This window comes from Centropristis striata, chromosome 7 (genome assembly GCF_030273125.1).
Source record: "Centropristis striata isolate RG_2023a ecotype Rhode Island chromosome 7, C.striata_1.0, whole genome shotgun sequence".
Taxonomy (NCBI): domain Eukaryota; kingdom Metazoa; phylum Chordata; class Actinopteri; order Perciformes; family Serranidae; genus Centropristis; species Centropristis striata.
The window spans coordinates 5398692-5413816 of record NC_081523.1 but is presented as its reverse complement, the minus strand read 5'-3'; the positions used below and the strand labels follow the sequence as shown (position 1 = coordinate 5413816).

Below are 15125 nucleotides of genomic sequence, written 5' to 3'. Positions count from 1 at the left end.
ATGTGTGCACTATTTTGGGGGGAAAAATTGCATCATAGGAAAGAAATGCTAAAAGAATCTAGTTGTAGTTTTGTAAATAGTTTCCCTGCAAGATTGACAGTCTGTCTAAAATCTCAGTGTGAGACTAAAAACTCTAAACACTTGTCTTTAGATGTGAGCTGATAGTTTTCCAGGAGTCTTTTCCAAATCTTTTCAAAGTCTTCTGATGTATAGGTAGCATTACTTTTGCAAGTAAGAACTCGGCACAAAGTAAGGTGCAGGTAAGAACCAATGGGTTGTATTTGGCCTCTTACTTAGTCATTGGTGGGTTTCGGGCAGAACGTGAATTAACCCAAACTGGAGAAACGAGCGGCTTTCTTTCTCCAATGTCTCCTGCTGTGGAGATAGTCCAAGTTTTATTGGTTAATTGCACTCTCATGTGCAATCATCACTTTTTCCAACATGCGCCAACAATCAAAATCAACCAGCCAATAGGTACATTTTGCTACTTACTCTGCAAAACTTGGGCACTGGACGTGAGAAGGACGACTATTTCAGTCTGAAAATTGCCATGACAGTTGCGCTTGTGCATGCCAGGTGTTGTAGGATAAATCCATAGATGAATCTACATTGAAATGTAACCTAGGTACACAGGTGAAATATCAGATCATGGGAAAGGAAAACTTCTTGGACGAAAATCAGCATAGCGTATCCTAAGCGGATGCTCTGGTTGATACGATAACATTAGAATAGGAACATAATCTCCCAAGTGTACTCGCATATCAAATGATTGTCATAACAGGAAAGTACAGGACATTAAAACCTTAGTTACATTTTCTACGACAGTGTTAGATAAAGGGTACAGGAAAGTATATTTTTACTAAGCTAGTAGCATGGGAAAACTGGAAGGACCGGCACAGAAATCATGCCAAGAGACATTCATGTTCCCCAGATGATGAATCCTAATGATTCCATGAGATGAACAATTGTGGCTTTTTGAGCAAAATGACTATATGACGGATTACCTTGAAACTTTTGCTCCCCTCAAGATGAACTGCAATAACTTTGATCAGTCCCTCAAGCCATCGTCAGGTCAAAACATCTATTCTACGCAACCAAATATCTGCAAAACTAATTTAAAAAATCCCATCAGAGCATCATTTATGACTTGGTGAAAGAGAGAAAAACATGCCGTTGTTACCTTGTTCAGTAGTCATTTCACAAAGGTTTTGAATACGTCAAATGTTGAAACATGGAGACATTAAATGTCTTGGGCCCCTCCCAGGGCTCTCACTGTATGTGGTCTGGTTTGGTCCCCCACTGAACAAGCTGCAGATTCACCTCTCTGTGAGGCTTCAGAGGCTCAAAAAACATCTTTAATTCACCACTGAGAGGTTATTTCCACCCTTGAGCTTCAAAGCTGCACTTTGACACGTCTCTTCAAAGGGATCAGACCAGAGCCACCAGAGCAGCCATTAAAGTGGTCGCAGTCAGAGCTTCAATCTAATGAAGAGAAGAATGTCACAGTGGAAATGACATGTAATCATTATGGCTTTCTAATATTATTAGTCGACTGTGATTATGTCTTCAAAGTCAAGCTGAGATGACAGGCTGTTAGCCTTGTGTAGCATTTGGACGTGGACTGAAAACTTTCATTTTCAGTTGATGTAATCTTTGGATTTTGTACCATCGGGGGTCCAATAACTTCAATGCAAGAGAAAATATATTGATTCTCCAATACCATTTTCTTCAAATTCTATAATTGTTAAATATTAACGAACCACATTAAGACACCAAGACGTTCATGAACACCATATAAAAATCCATTTAGTTTAAAAAACTTTTGACATTTTGGAGATTTGTGCAAAAATTGCATTTTTCGGTGATTAGATGGCGAGCACTTGTGTTGTGTAAACTGCTGAGAAAACCCCTTATTGTCAATAAACATAGAAAAGCCATTGATCCTCTGAATGGTCTCGGTCTCTAGTTTGTGGTTGTCAAGTTTCATGAGGCTGAGATTATTCTAGAGGTCACAGCAGCTCATTTAATACACTGAGCTCAAGCTAAAAAAAAAAAAAAACTCCTCTCACTACAATGAGATGGCTTCTATGGGGACAAACATCATCACACATGAATAAAATTGGGTTCACTGAATCCACAAGAGTCTCAGCTTTCCAGTGATACCCGATTTATGCAGCTCACAGACTGTTTAGTGACCCCAGTATTAGTCACGATACCAAAATATTTGATACTCGATACCATTTTTGAGACCACAAGGATAAAAACAAAGACCCCAAAATTTAACAGAAATATTTTTATTAACAAGAAAAATGCAACATGTAAATTTAACAGAAACCCAGGTTAAATATTTATAATAAAAAACAGTTGTGCAAAAAGAAACTGCAACTATGATAACAAGCTTCAGGTCTGAGGTAGTGCAGAAAATAAATAAATACAATAAACAATAACAATTGGAACAATATTTTGAGGTTGTATTCTGTGCACGATATTAGGCAAGCTTGATAAAAAAAAAATAAAAAAAATAAACTTAAGTGTTCATTCCTTGGCTAGGTATCGATACTTTTTTGAGTATGGATACTTTTGACAACCCTACCCAGTATGCATAAATATTCAAATATAACAAACGAAAATAGCACATTTAACTGCATGGTTTTCACCTAAAACTACATGGTTTCGGCTTAAAGCGGGCTGGTCTGTAAACAGGAGACTCGTGGGTACATAGAGCCCATTTTTATTAAAATATCTTGAGATCAGAGGTCAAGGGACACCTTATAAATTGACCAACTTTCTTCACATTTCACGGTGGCTAGGTGACTATACAGTGTTGTCATAATTGATAGAAATGAGGCAAATAAAACGAGTTGTAGTATCACAAAAGTTTCTTTTAGAACAATTTACAAGTGACTTCCTCTCTGAACACCTGTACGTGTGAGACTGACTGGTAGTGTTCCTGTGTGTGTGTGTGTGTGTGTGTTTAAGCTTTGTCCATGCATGAGTACTGAGCTGATTGTTGGTCACGGAGCCTAAATCTCTTGTTTGACTAATATCTGAAATTAAAATCTTGTCATAATATTGCTCATTTAATCAATAAACCCTCAAATCATTAGTTGGGAAAAAGTCCCATTATGCAATGCCACCGCTCAGTGTTTGTGAATAGAAACAACCTTAAATTCAGCCGCAATCGCTTCACTCTTAATAGGGCACTCATTGAAATACTTGCATATTCCAAATTTCAACCCTAGAGAATATTGGAGGATATTACATACTGCCAGAATGTGGAGTGTGAAATGTGGAATGTGTAGAGGGGGGTAATATTTTGAGAAAAAAGTTTACGAGATTAAAGTGGCAAATCTACGAGAAAAAAAACGCACAGATTTATGAGATTCAAAGTGGTGAATCTGCGAGAAAAAAGTAGCTTTTTCCCCCACTTTTTTCTCATAAATCTGTGACATTTTTCGCACAGATTTGCCACTTTAAATCTCTTAAATCTACTATTTTTTTTCTTGTAGATTTGCCACTTTAATCTAGTAAATTTGCAACCTTTTTCTCAAAATATTACCATTTTGGATATCCACTGAAGTTACCAAATACGGTTCTTCGCCTGATAAAGGGTTAAAACTTGTGTTTTAATATTAAACATCAATGGTCGGCCATCTGTAGCATGCACTGACGTTACAGATCTGTGTGTGACATAATAATTCTCATACAGTGCAGCTCGTCAGCGGCAGGTTTAATCCAATCCATGACTCATCACGTGAACATCAGCCTGTTGTTCTCCCTCAAACAGCCTCTCTGGCTTCCCTCACTATCTTATCTCCATACGGTTTAAACATCAGCTGCTCTTAAACTCTTGCTGGTCAAAAAACTGTTTCTGCTTCCCCCCGCCCCACACACACACACACAAGGCACTTTCTCCTCGTTATTCGCCCGCAGTACACAATGCAGGGTCTGGTAGATTTCAGCCCTGCTTAAGGCATTAGCTGGGAGAGATTATCCCACCAGCCGACGCTCGCTCACCAGCAGCACGCATCCTCTCATACAATCACTGCGGTGGACACGTGTCCGATATGTGGCCTGCTTTACTGCCTCTGATCGGGCTCGCCCGCCCTGCGGCCCAGAGGGATGCTGACCTCTGCTCGCACGGAAATGTGACACTGACCTTTGTGTTGTTTTGCAACCTGCCACACTGGCTTTTTATCTAATAGTACATTTTTTTTAGGATCTGAACAGCTCAGTGGAGGAAAGAAACAAACTGCATTTACTCTGGTATCTCAAGTACAATTTTGAGGTTCTCTTACTTTACTTGAGAATTTCAATTTTATGCTATTTTATACTTCTACTACATGTTAAAAAGAACATATTGTAGTTTTATTCCACTACATTCCTTTGAGTACTTCCATTTGTAGGTATTTAGCAGACCTCATACCAGCAACATTAAAGCTTTCACTATAGCTTCAATATTTCACATGCATGACATTTTTTTTAAACAGTTTGTTTCAAAATAAAAGCCCTGTTGCGTTTCTGTGTACATAATCTGTTAAACAAGGCTTTTATATTGAAATATTTGCAGGATCATGTTGTGGGGAATGAAGTGAATTGCTCTGCTCCATAAGTTTTAATTGTGGAAATATGACTGTAGAAATTAAACAATATATTCTATTATTTTAATGAATATTGCGTGCAGCAGCAGTAACACTGTCTGTGTTGACATCGCTCCGGTGCGAGCCTCAGCTGTAAAGTGGTGAATCTGCGAGAAAAAAAGTTGTTTTTTCCCCCCACTTTTGTCTCGTAAATCTGCGACTTTTTTCGAGCAGATTTGCCACTTTAAATCTCTTAAATCTGCTAATTTTTTTCTTGTAGATTTGGCACTTTAATCTAATTTTAATGAATATTGCATGCAGCAGTGCAGCAGCAGTAACACCGTCTGTTTGGCCTCAGCTGTTCAGTGAAGTAGCTGTCGCAGGCTGCATGGTCAGGAAGAAAGAAAGATCAAAGACAGAAAGTTCCATGTATTACATGTTTTTATAGGATCTGAACAGCTCAGTGGAGGAAAGTAACAAAGTGCATTTACTCCGGTAACTCACATACAATTTTGAGGTTCTCTTACTTTACTTCATATTTCCAAATTTCAACCCTAGAGAATATTGTAGGATATTACAAACAGCCAGAATGTGTAAAAAAAAAAGCGAGAGCTTTAAAGTGGTGAATCTACGAGAAAAAAGTTGTTTTTTTCCCCACTTTTGTCTCGTAAATTTGCAACTTTTTTCAAGCAGATTTGCCACTTTAAATTTCTCAAATCTGCACATTTTTTTCTTGTAGATTTGGCACTTTAATCTAGTACATTTGCAACTTTTTATATTGAAATATTTGCAGGATCATGTTGTGGATAATTAAGTAAATTTCTCTGCTCCTTAGGTTTTAATTGTGCAAATATGACAGTAGAAATTAAACGACATACATACAAGTGCCCAGCCCAAATGATTAACTTATAAGACACCAAAAAAAACACACCATTGCAGTGGTGAAACATTTGCCAGACAAGAACATTAACAGTTTATATCAAACTGCAAACAAAGAACTTTCTCCTCTGATTTCATGCTTTTAGTTTGCTGCTTGATAACTTGTGACCAGTGTGATGCCCAGACTTGATGCTCAGAATATGTTGTGTGATGTATTATATCAGTGTGAGACACAACAGCTGGGATATCTCGCCCGTGAAATGCCAATCTCACAGATAGTCACACTTCTGAATTTGTACTGAATCTGTATTTTAATGCCAGTTCAGTGATAAAATGCACTGGAAAGGTGATGATCTCTCTGGCAAACAGGCGAGGAAACACCAACCAAGTAATCCACGTTGTCTGCTGTGGTTTGGAGTAATATGACAGAAACTCTGAGAGCAGCTCTTTGCCTCAGCTATACTTCAAGTTTAATATTTTGCTGAAAAGCTGTGATTGATGTGACGGAACAGTGTTGATTTGCAAAACCGTTCTTGTCTTTTCTTTGTTCGCAGTGAATAAAACATTTGTTTTAGATTCTGCCTTGACGGGGGAAAGAGTGAACATTTTATTTACCCATTTGTACAGAACAGAAAAGATGTCATAAAAAAAAAAGGGTGCTGCAGATATGAAAATTGTCTCATAAAACACACAGATATAAAGCTTGACGGCACATCCCCACCAGCTTCAGTGATGCTGCTCAAAATCTGACCTTACTCTATTTTTAGAGTTATACTTTAATTAACATAATGAATGTAACACTTTTATGTTAACTCTGGTCATGTCTCCAACAATTTTAGCTTTTTTAGTTTCTATATTCTATATATTTTTTTTTATCACCTAGCTTAATTCTAACTTTTCCCGCTATTTGGTGCTGCTAGGTAAGTTAGCATACAGTCTGTTAGTTACAGTTGCGGGTTTGTTTGCTTGAAATTTGTGTTTAAAATCTAATATAAAACATTCAAACATACAATCTTTGTCCAGGTACAGAAAGAGAACCTAAATAAATCTGCTTAAACCATGTATCCTAGCATTAGCATTAGTAGTTGACGTTAGCGGGTCTATGTTCCCCACTTTGAGACTGGGGAACATAGGATCCTTTTTCCACGCTTTTCCCAAAAAGGGTCCTATCTTTCCCGGTCTGTTACTTTTTTATCCAAATCGCTTTACACTACACACTACGCTCATTCACCCGTTCACACACACATTCATACTGGTGTTAGTGGCTACCAGGGCACACTGGTGCCACCTGCCACCATTGGGAATTCATTCACACACCGATGAACGCAGCATCGGGAGCTGGTGGGGCATCGAACCACCAACCTTCCAATCAGAAGACGACCTCTCTACCAACTGAGCCACAGCCGCCCCATTTTTCCACCATTACTGCCAAATTCCATGGCAAATATGCCTATGTAGGGGCTGTTTGATGTGCATATGCAAATAGGCCTAACCCTTACCCTAACCCTGCAACAGTGGGGAACATAGGACCCTTTTTCAGAAAAAGAAACGATAAATCACTCTGAGCGTTCTGCATTATATGTCCTGTACAAAAAAAATCATAACAACAGACAATCACTAAGTAATGCACTACATGAAAAACTGCTATTTTAAAGTAAAAGCACTGATTGAAGCAATTCGTATTTCTTTCTAGAATTTATATAGATGATTGAAGTAATAATTACAGGGCCAAAAAAATCTTTTTTTTCAGTTTGAAAACAATACATATTGCATTACTTCTGTGTTTGTGTTTATTCTCAATCTTAAATGTTTAGAACCAGTTGTGTTCTCTGAGACTCTGCAGCTGTCCTCTCTGTGAGAGAGACTCACCATGCTGCTCCAGAGACTCAGCGTCAGTCCATTCACAGGTATTGTCACCTGGCAGCGGACCAACGAGGCCACCCAGCTTCCTGTGAGCCGTCGCCAAGCTGGCACGAGTGACACACACGGCAAGCTGCGCTGACAGGCCAAGACAAATGACCTGTTAACGATCCCTGCCTGTGTCCCTCGCTCTTATCGCTCCTCACACTTTTGGGCTGTGATTCAATTAACGTATCGATCTCCCTCACTGAGAATATGCACATTTAAACCTAATTTAAATAACTTAATTACCTCTAAAAGGCAGTCAACTTTTATACCGCTGCTGCATAGTAAAATGACTATAAAACGTCTCCTCGGGGGCCTAATTGCGTTTGTTAATTGTATCAGTGACTCCCTATTTAGCCGGCACATGTTGGCATTTCAACAAGTTTTTACTCAATACTTTGCTGACTTTTTGTCCACTCTGTAGCTTCCCAGACACTGTGTTCTCTCTCCAAATGCAATGGCTTGAAAAAATAAATCATTATAGCAGTGGGTTCCAAAACTTTGGAGAAAAAATATTTAACACCCGACAATAAGTGAATTGATTTTGAGAGGAACACTGTCAAAATACACACTCACTCTACTTTCTGTTACATTTTGCTCAAATTTAGTTTTTGCACATAAAATACACATTTCACTGCTGCTGTCTGAAGATAAGATCAAATGTTTATTTGTTTATTTGTTTATTTAGAAGGATCCCCATTAGCTCGACCCTAAAGTAGAGCTACTTTTAGTGGGGTCCACATTTAAAATATACATAAATAAAATTAAAAATATGTATTCACATAAAATGACAAGTATATTCATTCCAATCATGGCATACTGCATCATGTTTATTCATCTCGAGAAGGGAAATTTACAAGAAACAGTGGAAAGAAGGATAAACAAAAAAAACACAGCTATGTAAATAAAAAACTAAGTAAATGACATCTACACTTATTTACATTACATGACACTTGTGGCAGTTGGAAACTGTACAAAAAAGGAATAGAAAAAGGTTTATTTCTTAAAAACTGTGCTGAAACACTGCAACGCCCTGTACTCAGGTGTTTTAGCCATAAAGCCTTCTCTCGTCTGCAGTTAGTCCAGAACGCTGCGGCATGGCTTTTAAAGCGGGAACCATTACCCCAATCCTAATTTTCGTATTGATTTTAAAGATTTTATTGTTTGTTTTTAAAGCTTTGAATGGACTGGCCCTTCAGTACATCAAGGATCTCAACAAATCTATACTCCAGCACGCAAATTGAGGTGGCGGGGTAATATTTCGAGAAAAAAGTTGCAAATTTACTGGATTAAAGTGGCAAATCTACATGGAAAAAAGTTGCAGATTTAAGAGATTTAAAGTGGCAAATCTGCACGAAAAAAGTCACAGATTTATGAGAAAAAAGTGGGGAAAAAAAAAATAATTCTTGCAGATTCACACTTTAAATGTTATAAATCTGCGCATTTTTTTCTCGTAGATTTGACACTTTAATCTTGTAAACCTTTTTCTCAAAATATTACCCCCCTCCCCCGGGTCCGTATGGTTTTTTTTACACATTCTGGTTGTATATAATATCCTCCAATATTCTCTAGGGTTGAAATTCGGAATTTGCAAGTATTTCAATGAGTGTCCTATTAAGGGTTAACTTTGCGTTTTTACAAGTCTGTAAGTATCTGTTGTTAAAGGTGAAGTGGTTTTATTGCCCATAAACACTGTGATAAAGTGGCTTTGTGGGTATAAAACAACACTAATAATTCTGGTTCACTGTCTGATTCAATAAATGTGTGTTATAAACTGATCATCTGTCCACCCCCAGAATAAAACATTATGAGTATGTGTTGAGCAAACTGTTTTCATTGTCTGTTCACAACAATCGTTTTTTTTGTTGCTTGTTGATTCACACAGAATATATTTTGAATACATTCATTTATACGGACACATGGTTTCATGACTTAATAATGGGCTTACCAAGAATAATGCATATATAAAAATATAGTGTCTTAGTTAAAATAATTTTCTTTTTTTTAATATACATACATTTTTTCTTTTGTATTTATCAAGTAACATAAGTCAGCCAAAAATTTAATTTTAAGAAATTCTTTTTAATATTATTGAAAAATGTGTATGTGTTTTTTTAATTTAATGTATGTTTTATTTTATTTTAATGTTTTATTATTCAAAGTGTGCACAATCACCAGATAGTAAAAAAATGTTTTAAATAAATTGAATAAATAAATACTTTAAGATATTCTAGCTGTGAAATGTCAGCATATTTTTATAACTTTATTTTACCACAAGGATAAAATAATTTCTTGTGCATTATAACCTCAGTTTAGTTTAGTGTTTAAGCACAGAAGACAAATAATTCTGCAAAAAAGAACAGAAGGGAAGAAGCAGCATGTGTGCAGGTAAAAAATCAGGGAGGTTCATAATAAAAAAACATTGTAGTCCCCAAAACAAAATCAACACAAATGACATTAAAATTTAATCAAGGAGTAGAGTGGTGGCACAACAACAAAATGTAGAAAGAGCCAGAGAAATAAAACCAATACACTTACCTTGTGACTAATTTATGTTTTCTCATTTTCTCTTTCAGTGAAAAAAGCCAAACTACACGGGCCTCCAGGTAAGAGCTAATGCATCACACTGAATATTTAGAGGTGTGCTCGTTAGAATTAGTGGCTTTTTCTCAAAATCATAATTCCGGTGAATTTTCATGCACTAATTTGTGCCTATTATGCAAGCATTAACGATTTAATTTTAAATTTTTTTTTAAAGGTAAACACAAAATTCATGTGATATTTTTTGGGTGCACTTATATAGCGCTTTTATCCAAAGCTAGGTTAAAAGGAGATAATCCCCAAATATATATATATATATATATATACAGTACAGGCCAAGTTTGGACACACCTTCTCATTCAATGCATTTCCTTTATTTTCATGACTATTTACATTGTAGATTCATCAAAACTATTAATGAACACATGTGGAATTATGTACTTAACAAAAAAGTGTGAAATAATTGAAAACATGTCTTATATTCTAGTAAGCAAAGGGTGGTTACTTTGAGGAATCTAAAATACAAGACATGTTTTCAGTTATTTCACACTTTTTTTGTTAAGTACATAATTCCATATGTGTTCATTCATAGTTTTGATGCCTTCAGTGAGAATCTACAATGTAAATAGTCATGAAAATAAAGAAAAACGCATTGAATGAGAAGGTGTGTGTCCAAAGTTTTGGCCTGTACTATATATATGTATATATATATATATATATATATATATATATATATATATATATATATAAGGAATATAATGCAGTAACTAAGACTCTCAGGCATTCTGGATTACTTTCATATATTTGTTATCCCTGCTGTGTCAACACACATGTAGGCTTGATTTTCTCTTCAAGTTAATTAATTCAAATTAATTGATAAACCCCTCTGTTCTGCTGGGAGAGAGGACTTCCTGTGATCGTTAAATAGCAGCCGTTTGATTGCTGATCCTGCATCCCTAACCTCAACCAAAGGAACTATTCTCAGTCGGTGAGAACTTGTCTGACACGGAGAGAAAAAAAAACATATTTTGCGTGCTACATATGTGAACTCCGGACCTTATTCTCTGGATTTTGTCCAGATTTGAGATGAGAAAACGGCTTTGGTAAAGACAGGAAATGACATTTTTAATCCATATACGACATAGGAAACGATCACATAGAGCTATTATGGATTTGTAATATCATAGTTGTATGATCAAAAAGTGCGCATGCAAAAGCACAAGTTTGCGCCACAAAGTCTGCGTCCCAGCTGCTCCATTGCTCAGGTGCCTGATGGACCTTCAGGGGGGCAGCAAGAAATGATTTTAGCTGTAGAAATTTGCCCATATATGAAGTTAATTAAACCTCAGTTAACCATGTCATGTCATGTCACCTCAAACCTTTGATCATCTCCATTGACATGTAGATGATTTCTGCAACCACAGGGATTTAACAGCATTTTATTCCACAACACCGGTTTAAACCCAGTTTATACCATAATTCAAGGCACTGACAGAGCAACAGTTTAGTTTAGGCATGCACACACACATAGGCACACACACACACACACACACACACACACAAAGGTGACACACTATGCCATTCTATTCTTGTTTATCCTGATTTGGGAAGATTCGCTGCTTTAAGAAAAACACCCAGTGAGTGTACAGTCATGGAAAAAATGATTATACCACCCTTGTTTTCTCTGATTTCTTGATCATTGTAATGCCTGGTACAACTAAAGGTACATTTGTTTGGACAAATATAATGATCACAACAAAAATAAGAGCTGATATCTAGCCATTTTCCATGGTTTTCTTGATAATAACCAAAATCGTTATCAAGAAAACCATGGGAAATGTCTGTTTGACTGAATGGTTCGGTTCAATAAAGGTAAAGTCTGATCATGCAGTAAACATCCAAAAATCCAAAGAATCCATACAGGTTTTTAAGAAAACCATTGTGAACAGAAAATTTAAGTTGCTTCCAAACTTTTGGCCTGTCGTGTATGGGCACCTGCAAAGAAATGCGTTCCACAAAAAACACTGAGTTACCTTGTTAAAATCACTTATTGCTTGTTGCATAAAGTTAATTAATTGCTGGTTTACTGCATAACATACATGCTCTATATTGATTTTGTGGTTTGAATGTATGTTGTGTTTAAAATAATTGGAAAAGTGAGATAATGATTGGAATTTTTACTATTTTTACTGCTATATTTGACTTACTCCACATTAACACAGTCTTATCATAACATGTATTCTTACCAGAAGCAGCTGAAAACCAGAAAATGTACCGCTTTTTATGAAATGATGAAATGACAATTGAGCAGAATTTAGTTCAGAGTGTTGGTCCGACCCTCTGCAACCTTCGCAGTATCTCATGTGATACCTTGGGGAAATTAATTGCCCACCCCTGTACTAGATGGTAGAGTAGACCCTTACTCGCTAGTACTTATGGAAACTTTGAACGCCCATTCGACAGTGTGATAATGACAGATTCGGCTGAGTTTTGTCGATTATATGTGACAACTTGTTGCATAAAATCTTGCTGGTCTTCCTTTGAGCAGGTTATTATGAGCTTCCTGTGTCCTGTCCCTGTCCCTGTGCAGTGATTCATGTGGAGCCCGTGTTTGAATCTCTCCTGGGTCGTGTACTTGGAAGTCCTCCAAGTTTTGAGAACAAGAGCTGAAAGATTGTTCAAACTGTTCCTCGTCAGGGATGAGGCATCAACGATTCAGAAAACCAGACAGCAGCAGAAAGCTGTCTCCCCATCCACCTTTCTTCCCTTTTCTGTGTTTTGTTTTTTTTGTAACCTTCTATGCTGGCTGCAGCTGTTCGTCCCATCTTCTCTCCAGGCGACGAAGAGGGGAGAACAACAGCGCCGAGCGGGAGAATAAAAAGTCAAGCCAGAGGAGAGAGAGGAGAGAAGAAAAAATCAATAGATCATCATAGACAAAGGGCCACCTGCTAGCCAGAAATGACAACGTGTCATGCCGGCATAAAGGGAGAAGATGGAGACAAATCCCTCAGTGTCTTTAGGAGACAGAGACAGACTCCAGATACAGGAGATGATCTGTCATTGGCTGCCTCTGGCCTCTGATCGCAGAGCAGATTTTCAGAGCGGAAGAGAGATTTGATTGGCCTCCCCGGGGTTTATGAAACAGGACATGAGTGATGGTGTTGCTACGGTACATTCAGCGCCACTGAAGGACTCTGTAGCTTCGGCACTTCCTCTCTTTTAATCTTACGCTGTCTCACTAATTCATAACACAATAAAAACAGCTCAGTTTACTGTAAATGGAAGTTAGTTTATAGAATGAGCAGAACTTCCTCGAAAACCTTTGGTGGAGTCGGTGTAAAGTCTGGTACCGAACTCTGTACTTAGAGGCCGAACCCACTGTCAGTATCACCAGGTACAGATTCACGTTACATCAATCGGTACCTGAAAGCATCTAGTGGAGAGTATTTTTTTTTTTTTTTTTTTACAGCATGTTACCTGAATGATTAGAAACAAAAACGATACTGTAATTTATGGTCACTCCTAAAGTCTGGAGCAGGCGGCAACCTCCTGGTCTGAGCAGGGAGGCAAACCAGGAAGTGCCTTAAGCTGCATTCTACCAAAAGTTCTAGCGGGGGGTGCTAAGTTTGGCTGAAGAAGCATTTGGGTCCATTCATTTCAATGCAAAACGGGAAAACTTCTCACTTGATTTATTACCTCAGAAATGTTTCAATGGTCTCAATCACTTGTGAAAAATCTTCTTCAAGACAATTTGATGTCAATAGTTCTAATAATGGCCCCATTTAGAAGAAAATAGAAGATAAAGAATCGTATGATTTGGGGCGGGGCTACCTTTGATTGACAGGTCACTGACAAGGCGAGCCGTCATCAGGAGAGAAGCAGAACAATGCGTATCCACGGCAACATGTCAATAAAGTTATATATAACGTTATATAGATATAAAAAAGGCAGTTTACCCGTTTCGTCTCATAACTTTGACCCTTTCACTGTATTTTCACTTAATTTGAACGTTTTGTTCATTAAATGTCTTGTTCAGCGTTTGGTTGGACTAACAGACACTCATTTTTGCTCATTTTTGAGGTCAGTAACGAACATTTAGGTTTTTTTTATTGCCAAAATGAACATCCAGTTAATGCTAACATGAGTCAATTCAACAGGCCACAAACCAACGGGTGACATCACAGTCACTACGTCCATTATTCATACAGTCTATGGTGTGGAGTAAGGGCAAGAGAGAACATAACGTCTTGTTTCACTTTTCAAAACTCCATACAGATAACGCTCGCTGCAATGTAATGTCATACAAAATAATGGAGAGCCGGAAATGGTCAAAAGGGGTTTTTGTGGTGTATCGAATGTTTTATTTCAATAACAAAATGTTCTAAACATAGACTAACAATGTTGAAATAAGAAGTTATGATTATTATTACAACTTAAATTCAATTTTTGTTATTTGAGACGGAATAACATAACGAAAAAAAGGTCCTGTCGGTTACCGGGACTGAATTCCAGGTACCCAACCTCAAATCAGTGGCAGAAGTTTAGGAAGCATTTATAGGGAAAAGTGGGGCTTTAGCAGCAGCTACTTGATATCCTCGAGTGTTTTTATTACATGGTGGTCTTCTTATTGTAGACACATAAAGGGAAGAGTTGAGATTTCTCTGTTGACCTAAAACAACATGCCAACATCCCTCAGGACTGAGACCCAGTCAAGTAGATTGATAGAGAGGATGCCCTGAATGCAGTTTTATTAGTCTCAGGTCAGACACAACTAGTAGAGTTTGTCCCACTCTAATGCCCCAGTTTGGGAAATCTGATTTATCTTAATAGTGAAAAGCAATAGATTCTTTGCCTGAAGGGAGCTGGCTGCTGTCCCAAAGCGGTGGACGACCCCAGAGAGCTATTGGCTGATATATGTGTCACTTTATTAGTTTAAAAGATTTAAGGCACACTATCCTGTTTTTAGCCCTGCTAGAGCTGGAGACACATCAGGTCGTCTGTTGATCTGTCGGCTATAAGCTTTGAGCCAACTTACAACTATTGCATGGATCAGCGTGATATTTGTTACAGACATTTGTCGTTGTCCCCAGAGAATATATACCAGGGCTTACCCCTCTCCAGCAAGACATACACTGTATTAATTTATCCTTTATTTATTTTCTCGAGGGATCATTGAGGGCAACCCCTCATTTACAATGATTTCGAGAGAACAGAGAAAAC

General features: G+C 37.5%; 1 protein-coding gene across 1 annotated transcript in view; it reads left to right on the top strand.

Annotated features, from left to right (window-relative positions):
* The window catches only part of LOC131974362 (protein unc-13 homolog B-like), a 297247-nt gene that overhangs the window by 16488 nt on the left and 265634 nt on the right, over window positions 1-15125 (top strand). The window contains exon 2 of the mRNA XM_059336642.1: window positions 9941-9970. Within this exon, the coding sequence (XP_059192625.1) occupies window positions 9941-9970 (30 nt within the window). The remainder of the gene's footprint in view (window positions 1-9940; window positions 9971-15125) is intronic.